We start from the raw sequence: 27193 nt of genomic DNA, 5'->3' as shown, positions 1-27193 counted from the left end.
CCTCTTCCCCCCTCTTCCCCCCGCATTCCCCCCCGCCCTATCCCATCGTATGCCAGTCCATTTCCCTCTTCCCCACCCAGTCCCCGCCTTCACCTTTTCCCCCCCGTTGCCTCCCCCCAAAACCCCTCCCTAACCCCAATACACACACACACACATACCGTACACAGGTCGGGTGCCGCGGGCTCCAACGGCCGCGCCAGCACCCCCACCCTCTACCACCCCCTCTACTGGGCGGCCTCACAGAACGTGGACGAGGATGACGAGATGGCTGAGCCCGGCAAGCCCCCCTCGGGCCGCAAGGTACGGGCCGCGTGGGAGGGCCTGCAGGCGGCTGTAGCCACATACCTGGACGAGGCCAGGGCGGCGGCGGAGTACTTCCAGGCGGCGGCGGCGCTGATGGTGACGCACCTGAAGACGTCATTGATTGAGGTGATTGAGGGGTGGAGGGCTGGAGTAGATTGAGGTGTGTGTGTATGTATGTATGCTGCGTGTGTGTATGTATGTGTGTATGTGTGTGTCGGGGGATGTGCGTGTGTCGGGGGATGTGTGTATGTGGGGGGGAGTTTTGGTGTGGACGGGGTGGGGTTGGAGCCGTAGTAATACGGTGTAGTGGGTGACGAGTGCCGCAGCTAAGGAGCACCCCAAAACTCCAATAACCCGTCGACCCCTCGTCTCCTCGTCTCCTGTTCCCAACCCCCAACCCCAATCCCCAACCCCCAACCCCCAACCCCACCTACGTCAGTCGGGGAACTCCCTCCAAGGCGTACTGCTTCAGCTGCGCACCGGCCCCTCCACCGACCCCTCCGCCAACGCCGCGGAGGTTGCCAAGCACCTCGACGGCCTGGCGGAGGGCCTCCGTACACTGGCGGCGGTGGCGGAGCAGCACAGCAGCTGGGCCCGACTGCTGACGCAACCCTCAACCACCAGTCTGGTAGCGTCGTTGGAAAGTCAGTTGGCGGCGGCGCGCGGCGTACTGGCGGCGCGACGGGCGCTGTGGGAGGCGCTTGCGGACTGGCGGCGGTTTTTGGACGAGCTGTATGAGGTGCCGTGTACGGATAGTCAACGGGAACGGTTGACGGTTGAGCTGGCGGACCAGGTGGCGAGGATACGGATGCACGCGACACAGATTATGGTGAGATCACGTATGTATGAATGAATGTATGTGTATGTATGTATGTGTGTGTAAGTATGTATGCGATATGGGGTTCTTGGGGCTGGGTTTTTTAGTTAATCTATATCTGTTTCGTTGCAGTGGCTTCGGGCTCTGAGTCGGGTGGTGGGTCCTATATAGGGTTGGCGAGAGGGAGGTGAAAAGGATTAGGGGGGAAACGGGGGGAAGAGGTGTGTGTGCGGTGTGAGGTGAGGTGTGTGGTTGAGGTGAAGTGAGGGCCTTGCAGAAAAATTACTTTCACACGGTGTATTCCCATAAGTGAGCGCGGCGCGTGGGGCTGTATGTATGACGACTCGCTGCCATGGAATTACAGCGGGGGGCGCACACACATATCCATAAAACACATAAATACACACGGCTCCGATGACCCCTTACCCCCATCTCCCCCCACCTTGCCCCGTACTTCCCCCTTTCCCCCCCCCGGCCCTTCCCCCACCGCCCACAGTCACTCCATGTAGACGACGACCTTACCAGCACTCGCACCGTCACATCTTCCGAACAGAAGTTAGGAGCGCACCTTAGCCTCCTGGCTAAGTCCTGGCAGGATATGCTGCCCATGGCGCAGCAGCTGGTGCGCCCGGCCGTGAAGCCGAGGCACCTGCGGACCCTGCTGGGATGGCTGGCGGCGCACCAGACGGCGGCGGCAGCGGCCGCCGCCGCTGCCGGCAGTGGCGGCGGCGGCGGCGGCGGCGGAGCAGGAGGGCTGTTTGGTTCGGAGCTCGGGGCGCCGATGCGGATGATGCAGAACCCGTACGCCGCGTTGCCGACGCATGTACGGCAGGACGATGCGGCGATCGCGGCGGCGGCGGGACGGACGTCGTTGGCGCACCTGGTGACAGCGTGCAGCGAGTCGGCGGCGACACGAGCTTTGGTGATGCGGATTTCGCAGGTGTGTGTGTGTGTGTGTGTGTATGGCACAAGCTTGCAAAAACCCCTCCTTGCACATCAATCTCCCCCTGGGGCCCCCCTCCTTTGACTCGCACAGCAGCTAGGGTGTGTGTTTTGGACGTGTGTGTTTTGGACACGCATGTCGGCGGCACAACGCCCCTTTTTGTTTCTCCTTGCATATGACTTACCCCTTACCCCTTTACCCCTTAACCCCCCCCCCCCGCCGTTACCCTCAGGTCGCCCTAGGCGAGGCCCAGCTGGTTTCCTGGCTCCGGTCGATACAGGAGCGCATGCAGGCCATACCCCTCACGTACAGCCAGAGCCGGACCTGGAACTCCTTCACCCCTACCAACCTGCCCCAGGTGCTGGCCGCCCTGGCTGCCCTGGTCTCGGAGCTGGGCGGGGTGCAGCGCAGTCCCTTCTACTGCGGAGTGCTGCGGGAGTTTGAGCGTGTGGAGCAGCTGCTCGGGGGGGTGCAGAGGAGCTTGCAGGTGTGTGTTACAGGGTGGTATAGCTTCACCAGCGGCCCCCTTTCCCTTGGAGACAGTTTCCTGCTCTCCCCTGCGAGAGGGGCACCCTAATCCATTCACCCCATCCTGCCTGTGTGTATGTATGTATGTGTGTATGCATGTATGTATGTAACTCCTCCCAACTCCTCCCAACCAACCCAACCATTGCCCCCCTTGCAGGACGCCTCCGCCTGCCTGGACTTATGGATCTACATGAACCAGCTGCTCCACAACCCGGTGGTTTCGGAGGCCTGTCCCGAGGCGGCCTCCTCCCTGGAGCTGCTGGGTACGGCATGGAGGAAACTGAACATGGCGGCCATGGAGCAGCCCACACTCACCGGGGCGGCCGTGGCGCTGCAGGTTGGCGACGAGGGAGGGGGGGGGGAGGGGGGGAAATGGTTATGCTGGGAGAGAAGGGGGGGGGAGGGGGGGAAATGGTTATGCTGGGAGAGAAGGGGGGGGGAGGGGGGGAAATGGTTATGCTGGGAGAGAAGGGGGGGGGAGGGGGGGATTCTGTGCCCGAACGTGGCTTGGAGAAAGGGGAGGGGGGTCGGTACAAAGCTGAGTGTTAAATGAAGGAGGTGGCGGCGGGGCAGGTGGGGAAAGCATGACAGGAGGAAGGGGGTAGGCGGGGGGAGCCGGTACATGACGATGACGTGTGTGTTTTGCGGCTGACACTCACAGGCGCATGGGGGCCGGAAGCCCCCTAAATCATCATCATCATCATTCCCCCTGTCTGCCCCCTCAGGATTGCCGTGTATTGCTTGCCGGGTTCGAGGCCATGCGGCGCAGCTGCGCCCAAGCCGTGTTGCCCGGGCTCCGCGAGAGCTACCCCCGGTTGTGGCTGGTGGGAGATGAGGTGCTGATGGCGGCGCTGGCGGTGGGCAATGAGGTGGAGGCCCTGCCGCCAGCGCTGTTGGAAGGGCTGTACGGCGGGGCTAAGGCACTGCACATGCGGACGCACAAACACATGGAGCTGGTGGGTACAGGGGGGTAGTGTGTTGGGTTGGGGTTGGGGTTGGGGTTTTGTAGGGAGGGGAATGGGAGTTCGGGAGTGGTGCGTCTGTCCGTCCATCGGGTCGGGGGACGCGTGGGGATGTAACGCCAACGCTGCCAGGACTTGGCACCTGGACGCGGCGTGCCTTTGTACTTGTGTGCCTGTGTGCCTGTGTGTGAGTACGTGTCTGGGGGTGGGGAAAGGAGGCATCGCTTGCGTGGAGGTATGTGTTTATTTTCCAACGTCCCCGATCGGTACCCCCCTGCCTTCCCCAACCTCTCCCCTCCGTGCCACCACCGACGCCGTCACCTCCACTAATTTCACCTGCCGTACGGGCCCCCTGTCGTACCCTCTCTGCCGTACCCTCAACCAGGACATGGCCCCCCCAGTACCGGAGGTAGTGGCCGTCGCGGGTGCCAACGGAGAGGTCTGTAACCTGCGCCAGCCGCTGCCGGCGGCTGCCGTACCAAGCGGCGGCGGCGCCGCAGCTCCGCTGCGCCTGGAGATCTGGCTGGCTGCCCTGGAGGCTGAGCTTCGGTCCTCTTTGGCGGCTCACACACGGGATTGCCTGGCGGCCTGCGGCTTCATGTCGCCTGATGTGTGGGTGGCGTCGTTTCCCAGCCAGTGTGTGATGCTCGTTGATGCGGTGGTGTGGACGCAGACGGTGACAGCGACCCTGGAGCGTACGGCACAGGGGGAGCGCGCGGCGCTACGAAACCTGCTGGACCAATCGGTGTTGCGGCTGGAGACCATGGCGCGGCAGCTCCGCAGTGCGATGGTCGCTGTGGCGGCGGCGGCGCCGCTGCCGCCGCCGCCGCCGCCAGGCACCGCTTGGAGCCAGGGACACGGAAGCACGCCGAATCATGCGTACGGCCATCTGCCGGTGGGACGACAGGTCGAGGACTTGACGGGACGGGCAGAGCGCGCGGCGCTGACGGCCGTGGGTGCCGCCACGGCGGCGGCGGCGCCGTCAGCCCGCTCCGACGGCGGTGATGATCCCACGGATGACGGCGAGCTGATGGAGCCACCAGGAGTGGCGGCGTCGCCATCCATGGCAAGCGTCAGTAGCTCGCGACTGAGCACGACGGCGCCGCCGTCGCCGCCGCTGCATGCGGGGCCGCCGAGGATGCCGGCGTTCCTAGTGGCACCGACGGCAGCGACTGCCGCCGCCGCGGCAGCGGCGGCGACGGCGGCCGCAGCGGCGGCCGTACCCGCAGTCGACGTTGACGGCGAGCCAGTGGGTGCAGGTCCTTACTTGGCCCTCAGCACCGGCCACGCCACGGGTCCCGGCTCTCCGCCAATTTTCCTCCGCCGTCGCCGTACTTCAATTGTTTTATCTTTGCATGATGTGACGGCTGGTGTTGAAGCGCCCGCGGCTCCGGTGGCCATGGCTCGACAGACGATTCGCGGCATCGAGCGCCTCCTGGCGGCGGGCATCTGCCATCGACAAGTGGTCGAAGAGCTCATCGGAGCGGAAGTGGCGGGCCCCGACTCGTTCGACTGGCAGCGAAACGTACGGCATTACTGGGACGCGGAGCGCGCTGCGATCGAGCTGGCATTCGGCACGCAGCGTCACGAGTACGGTTTTGAGTACGACGGTACGGCACAGGATCTTGTGGAGATGGCCTTGCCCATGAGCGTGCCGTCGCTGCTGGCGGCGGTGAGCGCGCTGCAAGCCTCCCCAGTGGTGTCCTTGGTGCGAGGTAAGCTGGCCTGGCTGTGTAATCTGGCTGTGTAGGACACAGTGTGTACGGCCCAGAATAAGGCCCACCTTACCTGCGGAGAGACAGGCAGCTGGGAACCGGTTCACCTACATTCGCCTAACAAGATGACGAGATCATCGAACATCTGACAGCGGACGACGGCCCTTCCTTACTTGATAACTTATCTCAAACCGCATGTCGCCCTCCTCTATAGCTTAGCTCGCTTGTTGTGTTTTGTTTTCCTGCATCATCGTACACCTACTTGGCCCTGTTCCCCCCGCCAAAACCCCCCTTCACAACCCCACACGCGGCTGCCCCCGTTGTGTGTATTCCTGTTGCTGGACCTTCAGCTGAGGGCGCCTGCAGCCCCGTCAGCGCCGTACGGGGGCTGTGTTCCTTGCTTGGCCGTCTGCACATGCACGTGGCGTGGGACTCCACCACATCCCCCGCCGCCATGGCGCGCACGCTGGCCACTGCCGTACAGCTCAATGCCTGGGTATCCGTTGACGGCACGGAGCTGCTGGGCCTGGCGGCCCTGTCGGCGCTCAGTGAGTTGCTACAGGGTTTGCTGACGGCGGCGGCGAGCCGTCAGCCGCAGATTCAGATAGCCGGCGAGTCGATTCGCTCGCCGTGGGCATCTGGGGGTGCTGGCGGCGGCAGCGGCACAGCGGGCCAGGGCCGCAGGGCCCGGCCGGACAGCGGCGGCGCAGCGGCAAGTGGAGGTGGTGGTCAGGGCAACACGTCGGCAGCGGTGGCGGCGGCGGCGGCGGCGGCGGCGGCGTCCCCTCCACCGCCGTCAGCGTTGCGGGGAGGCCGGGAGGCTGCTGCAAACGCATCGGCGTCCACGTCCAGCGGTGGCGCAGCGGCAGGCGTCGTACGTCCGACGCCAGGGGTGTTCTTGGCGCTGCCGCTGGCAGCGTACCTGCCCGCATCGCACGACGCACTTGTGCCGTTCAGCGATGCGCCCGGCGCCGCCGCCGCGGCGACGGCGTTCCTGACCGAGTCGAGTCAGATGCGGGGTCCCTTCCCGCATGAGCTGTGCGAGGCGGCCCGCCGCGCCGGCCGTGCCGTGACCTTGCATAGTGCTGACCTGGCGGTAGCGCTAGAGGCGGGCCTCCGCTGCGCCGGCCTGCGTGACGCCGCAGAGGCGGCGCGCGCGGCGGCATGCTGGTTCAGGCTGGCTGCCGTACAACTAGCATCGCCTCCGCAGCTGAGGTTGGACGCCGTCACCGTCCGCGCGATGCTGATATACATTCACAGGGAGTGGTTGTACGGCAGCGGCGGCGGCGGCGGCCACACATCTGGGGGCACCCCTGCGGCTGCTTCTTCCGTCACACCGGGACAAGTCGCCGCCGCCGCCGCCGCCGTTTCTTCCGCAACGCATGCTCTCGTGGGTGGGAGTGCGTTGGACGCCTTGAATGAGGCCATGAGAGCTGTCGTACTGCCGGCAGCGGATCCGGAAGATCTCGGCATGTTAACACGGCTGCTAGATCAAGTGGTAGGGTTTGCGCAGCGCACTCCGCCGCCGCCGGAGCAGGCCGCTGGACCGCCGCCGCCGGGCGGCGGCGGCGGCGTCAGCGCCAGCGGCGCTATCGGCAGTATCGGCAGCCTGACACTGAATCTGCCGCCGCCGCCGCCGACGACGACTTTTAACATTCGCGAGGCGCTTCATGCCGTACTCGCCACGGCGCGGGAGATGATGGGCCTGCCGCCGGCACACCATACGGATGCGGCAACTGGGCCACGGCAGGGCAAGCAGGGGTTTGGCGGTGGGCGCACCACCGGCAGCGGCGACCACGGCGTCGGAGGTGGCGCACCGTCATCACCGCTGCGTCGCCGTGGCGTCGGCGGAGGAGCCGCCGCCGCCGCCGCGGCGGCAGCAGCAGCGGCCGCACAGGCACTGCAGCAACAGCCGGCTGGCGGCGGGGCGGCGGCGGCGGCGGCGTCAGAGCCTGCGGCGATCCCATCCCCGCAGCCAGCCTGGAAGCACCATCTGGCGGCGCTGGCGTACGCCAGTCCGCCGCTGCTGGTCGCCGCCGCTGCGTCAATATACGACGCGCTGCTGTCGCACCGAGCCGTCCTGGTCGTCGGACCGCCGGGTTGCGGCAAGAGCGCAGCTTGGAAGGCACTGGTGGCGGCGACACACGGCCCGGAGGCTCTTGCGTCGCCCGACGAGGTGCTGCATGTGTACAGCGAGGCGCTTCCGGCGCCGCGGCTGCAGCTCGGCGCCAGCGACAGCGGCGTCGGCAGGGCCGACACCCTCGGCGCCGTCGGTGCCGACGGCCGCTTCCCTACGGACTGGCTGCTCCGCCGCCTGGAGGGTGCCCTCCATTGGGTTTTACGGCGGCGGCCCGAGGGCGCGAATGTGAAATCTGGGTCGGCGACGATTGTTGGAAGCTCGCCAAAATGGGTCGTATTCGACGGGCCGCTGGGTACGGCAAGAGCGGACCGTTTGGCGGCGTTGCTGCTTAGTCGGTCGACGGTGTTGAGTAGCGGCGGCGCGGTGGTGGAGCTGACGGGCGCTGCCAGCTGCTTGTGGGAGACGTCGGATCTCGCGACGGCATCACCGGCGCTGCTGGCGGCGATGCCGGTGGTGCATGTTGGCGGCGGCGGTGGCGCGGGGGTGTGGGACGCGGAGGCGGCGGTGTTGGCGGGCGTACGGGGGATAGTGAAGCAAGAAGGCATGGTGAGTACGGGCGAAAGAGTCGTGGGTTCTGGAGCGCTTTGCCGTACAACATCTCTCTCTCTGCTTACGCACGAAGAAATGCACGCCCTCCGCACATCATGCGCGTCTGTATGCATGTATGTATGCATGGCAACACGGCGGTTCGACATACATATACACACACATTCACCGGGTGCCTTCCCCCCAACCCCCCACCCCCCCCACACAAAAACACACTTACTTTCACTGCCTCCCCTCTTAAGTTCCGCTAAGCTACCCCCCCTCCTCTCCATCCCCCCTTCCCTTCCCTCAGGCCCAGCTGGTGTCCCCCCGCTTTGTACGGCGACTGACGTCACTGCTATTCACCGCCGTGTCCGGCTGCGAGTCCGTCATGCGGCGGACGCGGGAGCCAGAGCGGGGCAACCACGGGCCCCCGACCGGGCTGACCCTGGTTTCGGAGCTGACCACCATGTTTGGCGAGGTGGTCAAGTCGCTGGATGTGCCGGCGGAGTCCGCCTCGTGGAACCAACAGGTGGGTGCGGGGCGGGCCGGGCCTCATCCCCTCCCTCTCAGAAATGTTTTCCTGATTCAGCGTTTATAACTTCTCCTGGACTACCCGTCTATCTATCTTTGGTATCTGCTCCATTCGGCAGTGGTTGGTTCGTCTTACCCTCCCTCTCACCACCCCCTCTTGCCGATTCCTTGCGACCTGACACGGGTGCTATGGGCCTCCCTTCCCCCCCTCCTACTCCTACGCGCCCCCGAATCCCGCACCTTCGCGCAGCCCGCGGATTTGGAGCTGGCACTCGCACGTTGCGCCATGTTCTCTTGCTACTGGTCACTAGCGGGGCAAGTACTGGGCCACGGCCAGCGGGCCGCCGTCGAGGCTGCCGTACGCGACGCCGCTGCCGCCGCCGAACTGCACATGGCGCTGCCTCTAGGTGGCTCTCTGGCGGCCTGGCTGGTGGCCCCCAAGCGCGGCGTGTGGGTGCCGTGGTCCGCTACGCTGCACAGCCTGCCAGCCGACCGGCCTGGCATTGTGCCGGCGGTGCCGCTGCCGCTGCTGAACGGCAGTAGCAGCGGCGACGGCGGCGGCAGCGGCGGTGGCGGCGACTCGCCCGACGTCGCCTTCCACTACTACCGCGACGTGCGCGGCGGCGCCGGGTCTTTGGAGCTGTTCGTACCCAGCGTCGCCACACAGGCATTGCAGTACGCGGCCCAGCTGGTTCTCCAGGGGGGGGGTAATCCGGTGCTGGTGGGGCCGCCAGGTAGCGGCCGCCGTACATTACTACACCACTTATTGGCGACGGTGCCGCTGCAGCAGCTGCGTGCGACAGTGGTGGTAGTGCCGGCGTGCGCGGCGGCGTCGCCGACGGCGCTGCAGGCGGCGGTGATGTGGCACTTGGCGGCGGGAGCCGGCGGGTCGCTTCGACCCACTCCGGGCCACAGGCTGGTGGTAGTGGTGGAGGATTTGAATGCGGCGGTGACGGGCGGTCATTTCGATGGGCGCCGTGCGGGGGAGCTAACCGCGGCAGCGCAGGCGGCGGGCGGCGGCGATGCGGCGGCGGCGGCGGTGGCGGGGCCTGCGGCTGCTGCTGCTGCAGGCTGCGAAGTGGAAGTCAAGACGGCGGCCCTGGAGTGGCTCCGTCATGCGTTGGGCGAGCAGGCGATACGAGACCCCGTGTCCGGGCTCAGGCAAGCGCGCTAAGAGCTGTTGACTCTTCACCACTCGCCGCTGGTGCCGGGTGGTGGTGGTAGTGGTGGTGGTGGTGGTCGGGTCCGGCTCGGGTCCGGGTCGTGGCGGCCAATGTGTTTTGTCTCTGTTGTCCTTTGGGGCGGTTGCTTTGGTTCTGTATGTATGTCCAGTATTGTTGTATGAAGAAAGGAGCAGCCCGCAGTGCAGCATCCTCTCGCCCGCCACCCACTACCCCCGCTTTACCCCCGCCACCCACTCCCCGTCCCGCCCTCCAATTTACCCTTGCGAGAAGTAGGACACAGTTTTGCGCACTGGCCCCATTCTCCCCTTCATCTTCCCCCCCTCCCCGCCGTCCCGCCCCGCCGCCTGTCGTACACCTTTCGACCCCAGGCTTGCACTCCGAGGTACTTCCTTCGCCGCCACCTCCACACCGCACGGCCTGATGAGTGGTGCGGAGCAAATGGCCGGCCGCCTGCGCCGCCACCTGACGCAGATCCACGTGGACGCCGCGGCGCGCTGCGCCACCGACTTTGCGACCCACGGGTCGGATAAGCCGCATGTCGGCAGCCTCACCACCGTCTTCAGCCGGCCGGCGGTGATGCTGGCGCTGGCGCAGCACACCGTCGCGCACCTGGTCCATTGCGGAGTGCCGGAAGTGCAAGGGATGCCGCTGGCGCCGGCGGCGACGGTGCTGGCGGCGACGCTGGAGAGCGTCTGCCGTAACGTGGCGGCGCTGACGCATGCCGGCGTGACGCCGGCGCTGTGGCATTTTGACACCGCCGCGGTCAGCGGAGTCGTACGGCGCCTGTGCGGCGCAGTCGCAATTTCGAACGGCGTCGTGGGCGCCGCCGCCGGAAAAGCCGCCGCTCAGGGTGATGCGACCCGTGGGTCTGTTGGGCCGTGGGGCTTACGTGAAGTGTTGCAACGCCTGGCCTTTGAGGTGGGCCGCGCCGTCATGGGCCACTTGTCCGATAACGCCTCCAGGGAGGCCCTTGCGAAGCTGCTACTACAGACCATGGGCAGACATCTGGGCGCACTGGCGTCGGGTCGCCTGGACAAGGCGGTGGCGGGTGCGCGGGAGGTGCTGGATACACCGGCGGCGCCTCCGCCAGCGGCGGCTTTGGCACAGCAGCACCTGCACGCTGCGGCTCCGCACGTCGCGTCGCCGCCGGTGCCGACGGCAGGCGGCGGCGGTGGTGACGCGGCGGCCCAAGGACCTCAAGCGGGTCGCTATGCGACGCCGCCGTCAAAGGCGGCGGCGGCGGCGGCGGCGGTCAGCGACCCGCTAGAGGTCCTTGCAACCTGGGCGGACTACTCGGGGCGAGGCGCTGCCGACCTCCGGTCACTGCGTGTTAGCCTGGCGGGCCGCATTCCTCCCCGGGAGATTGATTTGTTACTAGGGGCGTTGGTGGGTTCGATGCCTGTGTACGACGACCCGGCCGAAATGCCGGACGATCAGGGCCTATTCTGGCCTGTCGACGGCGGCGGCGCGCTGCGCTCCGCGACAACCGGGGGCCCTGTGCTGACGGCGACGGCGCCGTGGGCGGCGGGGGAGTCGTACGGACCGGATCCTGGGGCCGCTGGTTGGATTGTCCGTCGGCCTTTGGGTCATCCTGCGCTGCTGCGTCTGGTGCGTTCGTTGCTGGCAGCGCACATCCGCGATCCGTTAAAGGACGACGGCGGCGGCGGCGGAGGAGGAGGAACCCGGGGCACCGGGAGCAACCGCAGCGCCGACGACCTTCGTGCCGCCACCGGGACATCAACACCATCCACAGGCGCTGCAGCGGCCGCCGCCGCCGCCGCCGCTGCGGTGGCGGCGCTTAGCCCAGGTGACGTGAAGAAATCGCTGCCGCGATGCAACATGGGGCCGCTGTCGCTGGCGCTTCTGGAGGATGCGTCTGGGCATTGGGGGTACGCGGAGATGGTTAGGCCGGCGGCAGCGGCGCTGTACTGCGGGTACTTCTGCGGCGGGAACGTCGTCCTGGTTGGTGGTAACACGGCCATGCTGGAGCACACTGCTGGCCTGGCGGCCCTAGCCACCGGCGCCAACGCCATCATCCGCGTCAGCCGGCCGCCCGTACACCGCAGCAACGGCGGCATGCCCGGGCAGCCGCCTGAGGATTTCGCGTTACGGCAGCTGCTGGTGCAGCATCTGCTGCATGTCGTGCAGCCGCCCGGCGGCGGTAGCGGCGCCGCCGCCGTTGCAGGCACCCCACGGTATTACTCGCAGGCCATGGCGGCGGCGGCCGGCGGCTTTGCCGTACCTGGCGTGCCGTACATCGATCCCGGGGAAGCCGACGCCGTCACCTTGGTAACGCCAGCTGGGGGGGCAGGCCTCGGTGGCGGCGGGGTTGCCGGCACGGACAGAGCCGCCGCCGCCGCCGCCGCCGCCGCTGACGTGGCGGTACCGGAGGCTGAGGTTGGCGGTCCTGGCACATCTTCACTACACATCTTACTAATCACCGACGGCATGCTGCAGGTACGCGTTGCGTCGTTTCGGCCCTCGTGATGATTAAGGAATGGTCGAATCGACCCGTGCAATCCATCCATCCATCCATCCATCCATTCTGGCCCTCTCCTATGCCCGGCGTCCGTTTCTCCCCCTTTCTGCCCGCCTCTGCAATCTTCCCGCATAGGATGACCCCACCCTGGAGCTCCTCCAGACGCTGCTCGTCCGCCCCGCCGCCGCCGGGGCCCTATGCCGGGAGCTCCACGAGGCCGCCGGCCTGCCGCTCCTCAAAGGCCTTGAGCCGGTGGTGGTGGACGGAGAGCTGGGGACCCTACTGGCCTCCGCCGCCACCGGGGGAGTCGCCGCTGGCGGCGGCAGCAGTACAGGCACCGGGACAGGCAGCGGACAGGTCAACGCGTCGCAGGACGGCGGTGGCGAAGCCGGTCGCGGCTCGGGTCGTACAAGCATGACGAAAGCGATGCTGGGTAGGATGTTTGCGCCGACGGGGAATGCTCGGCGGCGAGCTGGGACCGCCAGCGGCATGGCTTCCGCCGGCGGAGGTACGACAAATGGTGTTGCGGTGACGCTGGGTGGTGATGCTTTGGATCTCGCTGACTGCAACGCGACCGCGACATCGCCCAGCTTGACGAACTCCGGCTACATGCCTGACGGCGAGGAGGTGGCCGTACAGCAACAGCAGCAGCAGCAGCAGCAGCAGCAGCAGCTACCGCAGCAGCAGCTCTCCACGATTCCACCCATGAAGTCCGAGGGCGACAGCTCGTCGTACGGTGTCGCGCGAGCTCTGGAGCTGCGCCAGGCTGAGCAATCCCGCGCAGAGCTGGAGGTGCTTTGCTCGTCCCGTGTGGTTTCGGGGCTGCGGTTCCTTCTGACCGCCAGCCCTGCCACGTGGGCTCGGCTCCGAAGCCGCTACCCGGCCCTGGCGGCGGCACTGACTCCCATGTCGGCCGCTGACCCCACCGTTGAAGATCAGCAGGCCAGGTATTGTGTTATGTATGTATGCCAAGAAGGGGCCCAGGGAAAGGAAGGCCCAGACGGACAGGGGAGGTCGCACTGTTTATCGGATGGTATGCCTGTCTGTCTGCCTGTCTGTCTGTCTGTCTCCCTGTCTTTATGCTGCAATCGACCGTCCTGATCCCAACTCCTCTCCTACCCCGTCTTCCCAAATACCTGTTGCTGCTACTGCCCCTGCTGCTGCTCCCCCCGCCGATACAGCTGCGCCGAGGCCCTTGGCAACCTGGCCGCCCACGTCGCCGACAACACCATCCCCCAACGAGGGCCCCTACACATATCCACCCCCCAACTGCCCGGGGTACCAGAACCGGAAGACTTCGAGCGCACCTCCCCCTGGGGAAGCAGCCGCAACAGCAGCAGCAGCCCACCGCGCGACGCCAGCAGCCCCGCCGCTAGCGGTGGCGGCGGCGGTGGCGGCGCCGCCGCCGCCGCCAGCCTCCGCCGCTTCGGCCGCGCCCCGTCGCGGTCCCCCAGTCCGGAATCCCGCGGTATCAAACGCAATGTGACGCTGAGTGAGCGCATGTCGGCGTTGATACCGGGGAGACCCAAGACGGCGGCGGAGGAGCGCGAAGCGGCGCGGCAGCGGGCGCGTGAGGACACCGAGCTGCTGCGGCGGGTGGGGGAGGTGGCGGTGGCCATACACGCACAGGCACAGGAGCTGTACCGGCAGATGGGACTGCTGGACCCGGGGGCATCATTACCGCTTTCCAAGGTGGGTAGTCCATAGTACAGGGGGGATTGGGGGTCCAGATTTGTTTTACTTTGTGCTGCGTGGAGCCGTGGGAGGATGGGGAGGCGGTGACCCGTGGGTCGGCCTCCCATCCGAGCCCTGATACAGATTTCTCTACCTAACTCACCTCCCCCTGCTCTTCCTCCTCCTTCCCGCACACACGCCCCCGCTTCCCCATCCCCTAAATCCCCCCTTTCCCTCCTCTCCCCCCATCAGGTATCCGACTTGGTCCACATGCTGGGTTTGGTTCACAGCAGCCACCGCAAGGTGCTCCAGGCCCGTCAGGCGACCCTGTATGTATGTCTGGCCAAGCTGAGTACCAGCGACGCCCAGCTGGCGGCGTGTATTGAGAGCATGGAGGAGCTCAACAGGTTCATGACGGGCAGCCGAGAGGTGGGGGAACCGGGAAGGTGGGGGGTTGAGGGACAGGGTGGGGGGTGGGGGGTGGCGGGTTCCGGATCTTTATCGTACGGTCGGTATCGTAAATGGCACTTCCCGCCCTTCGTCCCCTTCACTCGGGAAGGGCGAATTCCACCTCGCCCCACTAAGTTAGGTGGCGCAACTACAACACCAAGGGCACCCCCGGCCCTGCTCCTCTTCAACACACACCTTTACACATTCACACACATGCCCCCGCACGTCAAACCCGCCCGCTCCTGCCAACCTCCCCCTCCAACCCCTCCCTCCCCGCCCCAGGAGCTCAAGGTCATTCGCAGCCAGCTCAGCCACCTGGAGCAGTTCGTGTCGGAGACCTCGACCGAGCTCGCGGATCAAGAGGCTCGGGCTGAGGCCACCGAGGCGGTGGTGGACCAGGTGCACAAGGAGGTGGAGGAGGTAAAGTCAGCGGCCAGGACCCGGTTCCAGAAGGCGATAGAGGAGGTAGGGAGGGGGCGGCGGGCGGGAGGGAGGGGGCGGAGGGGTGTGAAGCGCGGGGGCGGAAGGGGGGGACGAGGGAGATGTGTGTGGGTTTTGGTGCCCGTGGAACTTGTGTTTAAAACACACACGCGCCGTGGAGGTAGAGAATACGGCGATGCGTGGTTGGGGCAGGTGCGCTGATGTGTGGGGGAGGAAAGGAAAAGCAGGTAGGCAGGCAGGGAAAGTACGTCTCCAGACTCCTCTTCCCTCCTCTCCTCCCCTCTCCTCCCCTCTCCTCCCCTCTCCTCCCGTCTCCGGATTTATTTCGGTTATTAGACAACTGATGAGACTTGAGCCGTTTTGCATAACAGGACGCCAGGATGCAGACAAACATACACATACACACACAACACCCAAAAACATACACATCCCTCCAACACTCCTCGCCCTCTCCGCCCTTCCTTGCTTCACCCCCCTTTCCCCCTCCCCCCCCCCAGGTGGGCGGCCTAAGCGAGTTGGATCTCGCGGAGATCCGGTCGTACAAGGAACCCCACGTGCTGGTCCGTCTGGTGGTTATGGCGCTGTGTATTTTGTTTGACTGGCCAACCGACTGGCGCAACGCCCAACGGCTGCTGGGTGAGCAGAACCCCAAGCTTGTGGACCGGCTGCGGGACTTCGACGTGCGGGGTGTGACCCCTGTCCAGGCGGCCAAGCTGGGGCGGCTGCTGCAGGAGCCCGAGTTCAACTTGGTCAGCGTAGAACAGGTGCGACCACATAGCAGGGGGGGGAGGGGGGGCTGTGGAGGCATTGGAACGGGGGGTGGGGGGGGGTGGCGGGAGGTATGTGAGTTGCGAGGTTGTAGGGGTAGACGTGTAGTAGTGGTTATGTAAGGGTATATGCGGCTGAGTTGGGGGTTGAAGGCGTGGAGGCTTTCCTTTGCTCTACCTGCCCTCCCTGGCCCTCCCTGAGTACTTGTATGTCGTTCGTTACAGGGTGGTGGTTAAGCTTCACCAGCGGCCCCCTTTCCCTTGGAGGCAGTGTTCCCTGCTCTCCCCTGCTAGAGGGGCACCCTAATCCATTCACCCCATTCGACTTCAGAATGTATGTACCTGTATGTACGTATGTATGTCTATGTGTCCAGGTCTCCGTGGCGGCCAAGTCCCTGGCCTGGTGGGTTCTTAGCCTCGCCGCCCTGCTTCGCGCCCAGAAGGAGTGCGACATCAAGCTTGCAAGGATCCGGGAGGGGGAGGAGAGGCTGGAGAACACCAAGGCATACATACGCAAGTAAGTGGCTGTACGTATGTATGCATATAGGTATGCATATATGTATGTGCGTATGCATGTATGTATGTGTGCATGTATGTATGTGTGCATGTATGTATGCATATATGTATGTGCGTATGTATGCATATATGTATATATTTTATATTTTATATATACGCATCTGTGTGGAGGATGAGTGCCTGGGGGGCCGCCGAGTAAAGATGCGGATGGGGTTGGTCCGCTTTCCCCTCCGCAACCGCAACCTTCGCCGGCTATTCCCTTTAGGCTCTACGCCGGCCCCCACACACACGTATACACACACGTACACACACACGTATACACACACGTACACACACACACGCGCCGTCCCTCCTCAGGCTGCGAGGTGAGGTCAAGGGAGGTCAGCTGGAGCTGTCCCGACATCAGGCCGACTTGCGCATCCTGGAGCACCAGGTCAGTGAGGCGAGTGCGAGACTGCGCGACAACGATATGCAGCGTAACAACATCGTACGGCTGTCGGGACTGGTGCAGGTGAGGGGCGGAGGGGAGGGAGGGAGGGGGAGGGAGGGGGAGGGAGGGGGAGGGGGGAGGGAGAGAGGGTGCTAGAGCCTTCTGCGAATGTGTGTGTGGGGGGCTGGGGGTAGGGGGAAGAGAGAGAGAGGGAAAGAGAGAGGGAGAGAGAGAGGGAGAGAGAGAGGGAGAGAGAGAGGGAGAGCTCTAGGTTCGTTTGGTAATGTGGGAGGGTCGGGCAGGGGATTCAACTTCCACCCTTCGCTCTCTCTCCTTCCTCCGCACTCACCCGCCCCTCGTTGTTGACCACAGCTCCACAGCTCCAGCACCTCACGAATTATCTGCGACCTGGTACGGCATGGTACGTCGCAATGCCCACCCCAACTTTGTTGCAAATGTCGCCATTTCGTCGTGTACCCTTTTCCCAGAACCTCCTTCCCCGTTGGCGCGAGGCCCTGGCCTCCGTCGAGGCCCGTCTCCCTGCGCTGGTTGGCGAGGCCGCGCTGGCCGTGTCGGCGGTGGTGTATCTGGGGCCGCTAGACGGCCGGGAGCGCAGTGCCGTACTGGGGCTGTGGCGGGACCTCCTGGAGCAGCAGGGAATACCCGTGAGCCCCCCGCCCTTCAACTTCACGGCATTCGTGGAGGACCGCTTTGCGCAGGTGATGAGGTGGAGCGTGTGTGTGTGTGTGTATATGAGGTGGACCCCTGCCTTAAAACCCTTCCCCCTTTCCCCGGGCGGCTCGTACCTGACCCCCCAGTTGTCCTCCTCCTCCTCCTCCTCCTCCTCCGCCTCCTCCTCCTCCTCCTCCTCCGCCTCCTCCTCCTCCTCCTCCTCCGCCTCCTCCTCCTCCTCCTCCTCAACGCTGACCCAGACAGGGCTCCTTCCGCCTCCCGTCACCCCCCCTCCCCCTCCCCCCCCCTGGGAAATCTCCTCCACCGCCCCTACCCCTCCACTGTCCCTACCCCTACGACCACCACTCTTCCCCCTCCCTCCCTTCCTTCCCCCCCTTAACACACACCCGCACACACACCCTTTCCCTCGCCTGCCTGGTCGCAGATGACCTCCGCACTTCCCCCCGACCTGCTCGCCAATACCCAGCCGCTGTGGCGTGACAACCTGGCGCTCATGGCCATGGCCAGTCGGCCCCCCCTGCTGCTGGACCCCGCCAGGGAGGGCGCCAACCTCGTGAAGGCCATGTTCGGGAAGAGCAGCCGAGTGTTCTATTTGATATCTGAGGATGGACTGCTTGACAAGGTGGGCGTGTGCCTGCGTATGTATGTATACATGTGCGTACACGTGTGTGTGTGTGTTTGTTTGTTTGTTTGTTTGTTATTTGTTTGTGTGTATGTGTATACCGGGCGGGAAGGGGTGGGGAAGGTGTGTTTGGCGGTCGTTAAAAACTCTTCGTTCCCTCGCCAGCCTGCCTCACCGTTCCAACCTCCCTCGAACGCCTCAAGACCCGCCGTCTCATCGCATGCCGCTGTTCTCGCCCCGCCCCGCCCCATTCGCCTCCCGTCCTGTCCCACATGCTACGGACCGCTCACCCACCCCCACTTCTCCCCCGGGGTCGCCCTTCACTGCCGCGCACTCTCGCCGCCAGATGGCTTCTGCCGTACGTGCCGGCCGTGCGGTCATCGTGGACATGTACGGCACCCCCGCGGAGGCGCCGCTTCTGGCACGGCTATGCAAGCGCTACGAGACCGTTATGCGCCGTACATACGCAAACCTTGCCACCGAGCCCCACCATCTGTACCTGCGAATGCGCGCCGCCGCTGGCGCCGGCAGCACCGCCGCGACGGCGCCGCCGTTACCGCCTGCCGTACATCAGTATACCACGCCTGTGTGCTTTGCGCTGCGCGGCGAGGAGCTGCGCGCTTCCCTGTCCCGCTCCCTTCTGGCGGCGTTAGCTGGCGAGCGCGAGGTGGCGGCACGGCAGCTGGCGACGAGGCTTTGGCAACACCGCGCCCGACTGGCGGCCGCCACGGATGACATCGCCTTTACGATCGCGCACACAAAGGGCCTTATCTGGACGCACCCTGGACTGGTGGACAGTGCCGTCACCAAGGCGAATCAGGCCGCCGCGGACGAGGCGGAGGTGCCGGCGATGGAGGCGGCGCTGGCGGAGGTGACGGCGGCGGTTGAGCGCTGGCGTCCGTTGGTCGACGGCGTCATGCGAATGCACGGAGTGCTGGAGGACTTGGCCCGAGCGCACCCTGCGCGGTGCGGGGCATTGCCGGAGACCGTTTTGGTGTCGATGTTCCGTGCGGCGTTGCGACGCGGCGTGGTGGAGACGCCGGGGACGCTAGGGCTTGTACGGGAGCTTCAAGGGCCGACGGCGCCGCCGGAGATGAGCGTTGGGGAGGCACGGAAGCGGAGTGCCAAAGCGCTGGTTTCGGTTCTGCTGTCGCGCGCACCGTCGCGCGCCGTCAGCCGTACGACGAGTCGTGCCGTCAGCCGCGGCGTCAGCCGCGCGCCGTCTCGACTGGACTCCGGGCAGCTGTCGTCGTACTTTGCCGACACAGACGACGACGGCGGGGTCTCGACGTCGGCATCGACGGCGCGCCTGCTAGGGGAGGAGGGCTCTGAGCTGCCGACGTCGAGCACAGGGGACGGTGGTATGCTTGCCGCCGGCGCGTCGGCGCCGCCTGACGGCGGCGCCGTCACCGTGACGCGATATAATTCCTTCGGCGCCAGCACCGTCACCGAGCTACCTCCAGGCGATGCTCGTACCCCGAGCCGCTTCCGCCCTGATAGTGCCAGCTCGGCTTGGACGTCTTGGACAGGCAGTGGTGGCGGCGGCGGCAGCGGCGCGGAATTGCACGCCGCCGCCGCGGCCGCGGCGCAGCAGCTGTTGCAGGAGACGGCGGCGCCGCCGCCCGCGACCTGTCGCATGGAGGACGTGGCGGCAGCGGTGCTGTCCTTCGTGTGGTCGCTTGTGGGGGCGGCGTTGGGCCGTACGGAGGGGCTCGTGTTCCGGTTGCTCCTCTCAATCGCGGAGCAACAGGCGGCGGGGGAGGTGACGGTGGACGACGCGCAGCTGGCGCTATACGTGCTCGGCAGGGGCTCGCCGTCAGCACAGGCGGCGTTGCACGGCGCTGCGGCAACGGCGGTCTATGGCAGCGGCTCCACCGCCGCCTCCAAACCTGTCTCTTTGACCCAGCAGCAACAGCAGCAGCAACGAAAAACAGCCAAGGATTCGTCAAGCGCCGATGGTGCCACGGGAAGCCTAGCCGTCCCCGCCGCCGGCGCCGCCGCCAGCGCCAGCGGCGGTCCATCCTCGCGGCCTGGCACCTCATCCTCCTTCATGGACCCCTCCGCGCACGCCGCCATACGGCAGTTATTCTCGCAGGCCGCCGCACAGGAGACCCACGGGTCAGCGGCTGCATCCCCCGCCGGCGGCCCTGCCGCCGCCTGGCCGTCCGAGCAGGCCCTGGCGGACCTCAAGTGGCTCGCGACCTGCGCCGCCGGCGCCGACCTCAGCGGCCTGGCGGCGGCGGTGGCGGCGGCGCCGCGGGTGTGGTACACCATGTTGGCGGCGGACGCCATGCCTCGCGGGCTACGTCCAGACCTGCGCGCCAGCTTGTCCCAGAGCGCTATGGCCCAGGTACCCGACGTGTGGCGGGAGCTATTGCGGCGGAAACCAATCTATCAACTCATCCTGACGGCCATCCTGGCGCCGGAGGCGCTGGCGGCGGCCGCCGACAGCTATTCCGCTGCTGTACTTGGGCCCGCCGCTGTGGCTGCCGACCTGACGCCGGCGGAGCGGCTGCTGGCGGTGTTGATGACCTCCCCCCCCGCCGTCCCCGTCATCCTGGCGATGTCGCCAGGGGAGGACCCCGTGGCTGTCGTACATCAGGCGCAAGTGAGAGAGAATGTGTGTGTGTCTGTCTGTCTGTCTCTCTCCTACCCTTTCCTCCTACCCCAACTTTGGTTTTGCAACCTCCTCCTCCGGGCCTTACATCCGCTTTTAACCCATTCTCACCCCCCTACAACCCCCTACACCGCCAATTCTTTCTCCCCCTCCCCGTACTGCCCCCACTCCCCACCAGGCTCTGTGCAGCAACCACCTCTTCACTCTGGAGCCGCACAGAGACTCCCACTGGGCCGCAGCGGAGGTGGTTGTACGACACCTGCAGCCCGATGACCCCGCCGCCGGACGGGAGGTGCGGGCCGCGCTCGTGCGCGCCGCGCGCTCCGGTTCCTTGCTCCTCCTCCTGACTGCCCACGCCAGCCCGCACACGCTGGCGATGATGTTGGAGCAGCTCAATGCGCGGGAACACATGCTTCGCGGCTCCGAAACCACGTTTCGCTTGCTGCTGGCCATGCCTGTGGATGCGGTGCCCCGGCTGCATCCCAATGTGTTGGCGCAGTGCGTGCGGGCGGCGGTGCAGCCGCCGTACAGCCTGCGCGCCACCGTCGCGGCGGCTATGCAGACCGTAGCGCATTCGAGCGCCCGGCGGTTCGCGGCGGTGTTTGGCGCCAAGGGCGGCTCGGACATTGACCTGGCGAATCACGTGTTTGCGGCGGCGCTGCTAACGGCGGGGATAAACCGGGCTGTAGCACACGCCGCCCTGCCGCCGACGGCGGCGCCGTTGACGGCATGGGATTTCCTCGCGGCGACGCGGATTATACGACAGGCGTTGACGGACGGCCGCGTCGCCGATGACGTGTCGTCGCTGGACTATCCTCGACTTCACGAATTGCTGGCAACGGAGGTCCTGCTGCCGGCGTTGCCGGCGGCGCGGTTGGGCCGTTTCGCGGGCTGGGCGTTACAGCGGCTGCTGACGCCAGGCGTGCTGACGCTGTCGTACCCGGTGTACGGCTTGGTAGATCCAGACGCCGAGCCAGGCAACGAGGTGGCGGCGACAATGCCTCTGAATGTACGGCTGCCGAGCATGCTGGACTTTTTGGCATCATTGTACGGCGTGGAAACGGCGCTACAACCGCCGCACGCCGCCTCACATGCACTGCAGCAGCGCGGTGAGTCCCTGGCGGCGGCGCTGATGCTGCACCGCCTGGCGGCGGCGCCGGGACCCGTGTCGCCGGCGCGGGTGGCGCTACTGCCGGCAGAGCACACAGCCGTAGCGCCGCTGGCGGTGCAGGTGGCGGCGGCGGAACGTGTGCTGGCGGCGGCGGTTGCAGCGGCGCGGTCAGGCACGCCACTGTGGCCAGCCGGAACGGCGGCGTTGGCGTCGGCGGCAGCGGCGCCGGTGGAGTCACAGGTCCTGGTGCTGGAGGGTGGCGGCGGCGGTGGCGGCAGCTCCAAACCCGCCACCCCCATGACGCCGCTCCATCAGCTCCGGGTCATGCTGTCAGGCGTCAGTGCACGGCAGCGCCTGGTGCAGCTGCAGCAAGCTGCCCTGATCCCGCCCGCCGTCGGCGCATTGGAGAGCGCCGCCGCCGGCGGCGGCAGCCGTACCGTCCAAAGTGCTGGCGGTGAGGCCGCCACCGTCGGTGAGGCCGTCGCCACCATCACCACCGTCAGCATCACCCCGAACGGTGTATCGCCGCCGCACCTGACGCCCCGACTGGCTTGCTTGCAGCCGCGACCCGGCACCGCGTCGACGGTGTTTGGGCTGGCGTCGGCAGTGCCGGGAAGCCGCAGCGGCGGCACACCCGGTTCCGTACATCAGCAGCTGCGCTCCATCTTGAATGCCGCGGGCAGCGGTGGCGGCAGCGGCGGCCCCGGTGCCGTACTGTCCGCACCTTGGCGCGGCGCATTTGCTTGGGACTCGCGGCCCAACACCACCAACTCCCATATCGGCGGCGGCGGCGGCGGCGGCGCCCTGCGGTTCGCGCCCGCCGGTCCGGCGGATGCCCTGAAGCAGCTAGGCTCGCGGGCGGAAAGCTCCTCCGGCAGTACGGCAGCGGCGACGGCGGGGTCGCTATCGGGTGTGCCGTCGCCAGGGACTCCCGGAATGGCTGCAGTTCTTACGACCTCTACGGCAGCCAGCCCGGCTCCGGAGCTGGCACTGCTGGACCTTTGGGCCACTGCCGTACTTTCGCCGCTGCTAGACTCCCTGCGCCATATTGAGCTTCTCCTACGGGCGTTACGTTTGAGCCTGGAATCCAGGCTGCCGCCGCCTGAGGGGTCTGCCCTGGCCGCCATCGGCAGCCTGGGTAGCGGCAGCGGCAGCGGCAGCGGCGGAGTTGAGAAAGGAGGGCCGGCGACGTCAGCTGGCCTGGCGGCAGCGGGCGCGGGCGCCGGCGCCGCGGCGGCGGTGCGGGCGGTGCCGACGCTGTCCGCAAACCTGTCCGCTATTTTTGCGGAATTTTGGGTAGCGGAGGTACGTGCCCTGCACGGCGCTGTGTGCGGCGCACTCGGCGGTGCAGAGGAGCTGGCGGCGGCGACAGCGCATCCCGGGCTTCACGACACGCCAGGTGTACGGCACCTGCTGCGCTATATCACCGCCGGCTTCGTGCCGCCGGGCTGGCACCTGCCACCGGCGCCGTACCACCCTTGTAGCAGTGGGACCAGCGGCAGCGGCGGCGGTGAAGCGCACGTTGTCGGCAACGGCGCTGGCGGCGGGCGCAGCAGCCGGGGCAGCGGCGGTGCGCTAATAGCTCTGCCGCCTGGCGGCCGCCATCCCGTACATGCCGTAACTCTGGAGCAATGGCACCTGGATCTGAATGCAAGGGTACGGCAACTTCAGGAAGTAACTTCGTCTGACGTGGATCTTCGCCCCGCCGTCGTGGATATGTCGTACTTGGCTCGGCCAGCAGCGCTGCTGGTATGCCTCCGACGGGCGTTCGCGTACGAGCAGAACACGCATCCGAACAACGTGGCTTGCAGGCTATCTCTGCAGCCGCCAGCGGACGCCGCCGGGAGCGGCGCGGCGGCGGCGGTGGCGGCGGCGGCGGCGGCGGCGGGGGGCTCGTTGGACGGCGGCAGTTCTTCTGCCTCGTCACGGTTGGCAGCTCGTCCCTCCGATAAGCCATCGGGGCCGGCGGCGGCGGCGGCGGCGGCAGGGGGGGCCGCCGGCGGTAGCTACCCGATCGCTGCGCCGCGCAGCGTGGGTGTTCTTGGTTTGCTCTGTCGTGACTTGGAGGTGCCGTTGGGGTCGGGGGGAACCGGACTGGGGTTCGTGGGGTTGGGGCTGCTACTGCCGGGGTCAGGCGGCGTCGTAGCCGGGAGCAACAGCCTCACTGGCATAGGAAGCCTTGGCGGCGGCGGCGGCGGCAGCAGCAACCTGGACGCGTTGCATGCGCTGCCCAGCGTGGGATTGCTGTTGGAGGCGCAGAGTGCCGTATCGTCGTACTCAGGGGCGGCGGGCAGCCAGGCGGGAGCGGCGGCAACGGTGGTGAATGGCGGCGCTGCCGCCGCCGCTGGCGGCCTTGCCTCCGCCTCCGCCTCGGACTCCATTGCACTTCAGGAATCCTCGAGCCGCGCCTCCTCCGCCACCGCCGCCGCTGCAGCGGCGGCACTATCCATGCACCAGCAGCATGCCGCCGCGGCCGCGGCGGCAGCAGCCGCCACAGCCGCCGTACTGGCGTCGCTGCGACCGTGCCCAATGCTGTATGCCGTACCCGGCTACGCCGACCCCGCGCTACGCAAGGCTCTGGGGGCTGGACGTACGGCTCTGAGGCCGCAGGGCGGCGGCGGCGGCGGCCGCAACAGCCGGGCTGTGGCGGCGCTCATGGTGGGACTACCCGCCAGTGCCGTACCGCCGCCGTCAGTTCCCGTACCGTTGGCAGTGACGCCGCATGAGGCCTTGCTATGCGATGAGCCGTACAGGGTGGCGTGGGAGTGCCGCCCCAACTCGCTGGCGGCGGAGGCCCCCCCGGATCGGTTGCCGCTGCTGGCGGTTCGTCGTGCGGGGGGTGGGGAGGGTCTGGGGGCCGACCGGGGCACGGTATTGCGGCTGGGGGTGAGTGGGGGAGCCGCGGGAATAGGGGGACGGGCGGTTTGAGGGTGCGGTTGAGAATGAGGATGTGGGGGCGGAATGTTATCCATGGCAGCGTTGTCGGGGTTGTCGATGTTGTGGGTGTTGTTGGGGTTGTGGGGGTTTCGGAGCCCCTGAGGCCCCTGAGGCACCTGCGGGGGGTTCGGGGAGAGCTTGGATGGGGGCGAGGGGTGATCAGGGTCTCGTACCTCTCGGGTATGTACGGCAGCCGCGCATGTTGGGGTCGTGTGTGGAGGCGTTTAAACTGGCAGCTGAAAGTATCTCACTGCCGCTGCCGTACATGTATGTATGTATGTACGGTATATATGTACGGTATATATGTACGGTTGTATGTATGTTTCCGCTGCATGCTGCTGGAGCCAACTCGGGGGTGGGGGGAGCCAACTAGCAACGGTGGCGAGAGGGCAGCCGTACAGGTGGTTTTCATTTTCGCAACTGACAACTGACAACAGGCAGCTGCAACTCGGTTGACTGTCACAAGCAGGGCCGTACAGGACAGGGCCCTATTGGGCAACGAAACTGGAAGACGGATCTAAACAGAACGAAATATGGGGCTGCAGGGCTGTGTGGCTGTTCGGAAATGGATCATTAAAACCCTGGAGGAAAGGCGGCACAGGAGTACTTGGGTTGGGCGAGTACCCGCCATGGCCGCGTCGTCGTACAGTACGGAGAGTCAGTCATGGCGTCCGGTTCGGGACGTTCATTCCCTCCTGTACACATTTGTAAAGAAACACACTGACACATACAAGTGCGTGTGCGTGTATATGTATGTATGTGTATGTATGTGTGTGTGCAGTTCTTAGTCTGCGAGGGACAGCCGGGTTATGGGGGGTTGGGGAAGGAGTGTGGGGGCTGTTGCACCTCCAGCCGCAGTATACTGGGTGTGAGGCGATGCAATCTCTTCGGATAACATCGCCGTACATTTCGTACTGTGCATCCTACCAGACGGTGCATCCAACGATTGGCTGTCATGTATCCTAACATGTTGGCTGTACGGCATGTACGTGCGGTACCTGAAGCGAGAGATCGCCCTGTACGTTTGTATGTATGTCAACAAAAGGTGGGTCAAGGAGGAGAGGCTGGGAGGAGAGGAGACGCCACCGGCGGGGTTTTTCCGCCACTCATTCATTTCCAGTGCCGTACAGGTGCCGTACAGGTGGTCTTCATTTTCGAGGGTAGTGGGGCAGTGTAAATACAGATACTCCAGAGAGTTCGAGAGAGAGAGCGCTCCCGCAGCCCGGGGAAGAGGGACTTGTTGACTGACTGACTGACGTACTGGTGGACTGACGGACGAACTCTTGGCGGCTGCTTCGCTCTCATCTCAGAGCTGACGGGTTCACACGCGGGGTGAGGGGTGGGGGCCGCTCTACCGCTTTTTAGGCGGATTTTAGGATTAGGATTAGGAGGACTGTGAGGTCCCCGCGCCTGCGTGAAGTCCCCGGCCGCAAGCAACCCGGGTCGCTGGCGGTAGCAGCAGCAGTAGCAGCAGCAGCACCCGCTGCTGCCTTTCGTCACCAAGGGTGTGACGTTGGTGCTGCTACTGCTGCTGCTACTGCTGGTGGTGCTGCAGTAAGGGACCGCAAACATCCCCCTCTTGGACTGTCCGACACAACATATTATGTAATTTAATGTCGGCCTATATAGCTTCGGATCCGAATGGAGAATGGTGCAGTGGACAGTGGACGATGGCTTCCGTGATGGCCTGGAGCCGAGACACGCGGCTGTGTCTGTCTGTATGTGTGTATGTGTGCGAGCGAGCGAGCGAGCGTGGGGACGTGTTGAGTCTCGTTGAGCGACCCGCGGGTCCTCCAGTGGACGACCTCCCTTGGACGACGACTTTGCACAGATAGCGGACCTCGTCAGTAGTCCGAGGGCTCCCTGACCGTCATGGCCAAGTATCAAGCTTCTAGTAAAGAAAAAGTCACCCTTTTAAGACCAGAGAGAGGGAATCCAATCAGGAAGACAGAAAATTTAACGTCGCTCGGGTATTATATAAATTGGAGTTGATCGCGAAGCTTTTACGATAAAAGAAGGAAGAAACGTGACTTTCTGTTTTTGGCTTTTTGGTGTCGATAGCCCCTTTCCATAGCTTCTCACGGTCTGAGAGCACAGAACGATGCAGTCAGCAAAACAGCTACCGCAGCCGCCCAGCAGCAACGAAGTGGGCCTTCGAAGCGCTGTTGAACAAGACCGCCCTATCCCTGACAATCACTCCAAGCTGCAGCCGCACGGCGATAAGCTCAAGCGCGGTCCAGATGCGCCCGAATACAATCCCACAGCGGTAAGTTTGACCGGCGGCCTGGGCGGTAGCGGTGTCCTTCCCCTTTGGCGGACCGCCCGTTGTGTAGTGCGGGCCGCACTCTTGTTGAGATAAGTAAAATCACTTCCAAAACCGCTTCTCCTTCATCCGCCCACGTTTTCGGCGTTGTTCTTCACAAATTTCGCTCCCAATTTGTTGCACCGCGCAGCAGAACCACTGCCGCTCAAATCTAAATTCCAATGCTGGATGCTGGCTCTGCGCTGACTACTTCACTGCGCGTGTGGTCTGTCACCTCGTGCACATGCCACTTTTGAATTCAAGCAACCAAGAACATTATTATATTCCGTCCTAATCTGATTTCATTACATGACCTGCCGGCGCAGGAGATGGTTGATGTTACAACCGAGCAGCTTCGCCCACACGGATTGGCAGAGGCGGTGGAGCGCGAGCGGCCGCTGCTGGATGACCAGAAGGCGACTCCCTACCACCCCGTGGACAAGGACGGCGGCGTCTCTCCGCACGGGGGGTCCCTTCAGGGCGGCGGCGGCCTAAGGCTGTAA

At 65.5% G+C, this 27193-nt stretch overlaps 1 protein-coding gene across 1 annotated transcript in view; it reads left to right on the top strand.

Annotated features, from left to right (window-relative positions):
* VOLCADRAFT_92720 (uncharacterized protein) overlaps positions 1 to 27193 on the top strand; it is a gene marked incomplete at both ends in the record, with an annotated part of 39231 nt that extends 12038 nt beyond the window's left edge. Inside the window, 25 exons of the mRNA XM_002952082.1 lie at positions 244 to 429; positions 743 to 1132; positions 1617 to 2060; positions 2296 to 2550; positions 2749 to 2928; positions 3317 to 3547; positions 3939 to 5268; positions 5619 to 7954; positions 8247 to 8465; positions 8718 to 9616; positions 10020 to 12108; positions 12266 to 12638; positions 12915 to 13077; positions 13312 to 13822; positions 14057 to 14233; positions 14537 to 14719; positions 15193 to 15459; positions 15837 to 15979; positions 16781 to 16829; positions 16897 to 17127; positions 17526 to 17723; positions 18070 to 20331; positions 20519 to 24337; positions 26598 to 26654; positions 27017 to 27193. Of these exons, the coding sequence (XP_002952128.1) occupies positions 244 to 429; positions 743 to 1132; positions 1617 to 2060; positions 2296 to 2550; positions 2749 to 2928; positions 3317 to 3547; positions 3939 to 5268; positions 5619 to 7954; positions 8247 to 8465; positions 8718 to 9616; positions 10020 to 12108; positions 12266 to 12638; positions 12915 to 13077; positions 13312 to 13822; positions 14057 to 14233; positions 14537 to 14719; positions 15193 to 15459; positions 15837 to 15979; positions 16781 to 16829; positions 16897 to 17127; positions 17526 to 17723; positions 18070 to 20331; positions 20519 to 24337; positions 26598 to 26654; positions 27017 to 27193 (17169 nt within the window). The remainder of the gene's footprint in view (positions 1 to 243; positions 430 to 742; positions 1133 to 1616; positions 2061 to 2295; positions 2551 to 2748; positions 2929 to 3316; positions 3548 to 3938; positions 5269 to 5618; positions 7955 to 8246; positions 8466 to 8717; positions 9617 to 10019; positions 12109 to 12265; positions 12639 to 12914; positions 13078 to 13311; positions 13823 to 14056; positions 14234 to 14536; positions 14720 to 15192; positions 15460 to 15836; positions 15980 to 16780; positions 16830 to 16896; positions 17128 to 17525; positions 17724 to 18069; positions 20332 to 20518; positions 24338 to 26597; positions 26655 to 27016) is intronic.

Source organism: Volvox carteri, assembly GCF_000143455.1.
Source record: "Volvox carteri f. nagariensis unplaced genomic scaffold VOLCAscaffold_27, whole genome shotgun sequence".
Lineage (NCBI taxonomy): Eukaryota > Viridiplantae > Chlorophyta > Chlorophyceae > Chlamydomonadales > Volvocaceae > Volvox > Volvox carteri.
The sequence above is the reverse complement of the archived record's forward strand: the minus strand, read 5'-3'. Positions and strand labels throughout refer to the sequence as shown.